Genomic DNA, 1490 nt, shown 5'->3' with positions numbered 1-1490 from the left:
AGTCAATGAAACACAGATAGACATTCCTCTGGTATTCCCTGCTTTCAGCCAAGATCCATCTAACATCAGCTACAATATCTCTAGTACCACGACCTAGTCACCTAACCATAGGATGGCTAAATCAAATAGTATTTAAGTTTTCAACATTTTAAGGCAGTGCCTTACAATTCTTTTCCATAATGATTGCACCATTTTACATTCTCACCAGCAGTGTAAGAGAGCTCCAGTCTCTCTTACATGCTACATCCTAGCATTTGTTGTTTATTGTGAGGGTAAGAGGATCTATCATTGCTTTGATTTGTATCTCGCTAAGGGAGCTCTGGTAGCCTAGTGGTGAGAAGCTGCCCTGTAATCCTGAAAGCAGCGGTTCAAGGTCACTAGCTGCTCTGCAGGAGAAAATTGGGCAACCTCCTCCTGAACGATTAACTGCCTTTTAAACCTGCCTGAAGGTCAGCTATGGGTCAGTTCCAACACTACAATAAACAACAATAAAGAATACTGCCATTTGAAATATGTTCCCATCAATTCCTGGGGCCTCACTTTGGGAAGAAGTTTAACTGCCCTTTCATAAAAACTTAACAGTTCAATGCCATCAGATGAGAATATTACATGGTTAAGTTGATCAACGAATGCTGTCTCTTCCAGGTAGAGACGATTCTCCTCTCTGGCTGCAGCTACTATTTCCAGGGTTTTTACTGACGCTAAAAGCAATAGCCCTGATTGTGGTATACTGGCTACTGAGAAAACAAAGCAAGTAAGTTCTTTAAGCACTTGTCCATTCTACCCATCCCTGGGAGTGGTAGATACCGATAGCAGGGGGAGCAGTGGAGACAAAGGGGAAGAAAGGTGACTCAGAAATGGGATGAGAGAGAAGAAAGGGGGAAGATGGGTAAGGTGTGGGTAGATAATGCAGACTTCAACTGTCACATATTCTCCCAGCCAACTCAAACTCACAACTCATTGTGGTGAGACCAAGCCAATGCATCGCTGACCCGCCAGTGAGCTTTAAGAGGCAGGACATTGTCCATCTTCCTCCTTTGAAGTAGCCTGAAGTTCTCCATTGGAACCAGGGCACCTCCTTGCTTATAGGCCACCAGCTCCCTCTGCTGGTCAAAGTTCTTTCTTGTTTCGACGGCTTCACAGGCCTCTGACTTGTGCAGTCACACAGTTCCCTGGTTTAATGCTGTGCCGTCATCAACTTGAAGTTCTCCATCATTATTTTTATTAAGAAGAGTTCTTGCTTAAGGGAGCTCTGGTGGCCTAGTGGCAAGACGCTGCACTGCAATCCCAGAGGTACGCGGTTCAAATCCACGAGATGCTCTGCTGGAGAAGGAGGGGGCAATCTCCTCCTGTACCAGTCAGATCTGATTTGACGGTACACGTAAAAATAATACAGTTTAAAAAAAAATAGAAGGGTTCTTGCCATCCCACTTAGCACCAGCAATGGAATGCTGGTTGCCATCCGTCCAGTGAGAATTCCCATTTCCAAG

General features: G+C 44.8%; 1 protein-coding gene across 1 annotated transcript in view; it reads left to right on the top strand.

The window, feature by feature from the left end:
* Positions 1-758, top strand: part of MILR1 (mast cell immunoglobulin-like receptor 1) — a 6917-nt gene extending 6159 nt beyond the window's left edge. The window contains exon 4 of the mRNA XM_006886406.1: positions 646-758. Within this exon, the coding sequence (XP_006886468.1) occupies positions 646-758 (113 nt within the window). The remainder of the gene's footprint in view (positions 1-645) is intronic.
* Positions 759-1490: the final 732 nt, after the last annotated feature.

Source organism: Elephantulus edwardii, unplaced genomic scaffold (assembly GCF_000299155.1).
Source record: "Elephantulus edwardii isolate Elephantulus edwardi_28Jun2011 unplaced genomic scaffold, EleEdw1.0 scaffold00048, whole genome shotgun sequence".
Lineage (NCBI taxonomy): Eukaryota > Metazoa > Chordata > Mammalia > Macroscelidea > Macroscelididae > Elephantulus > Elephantulus edwardii.
The sequence above is the reverse complement of the archived record's forward strand: the minus strand, read 5'-3'. Positions and strand labels throughout refer to the sequence as shown.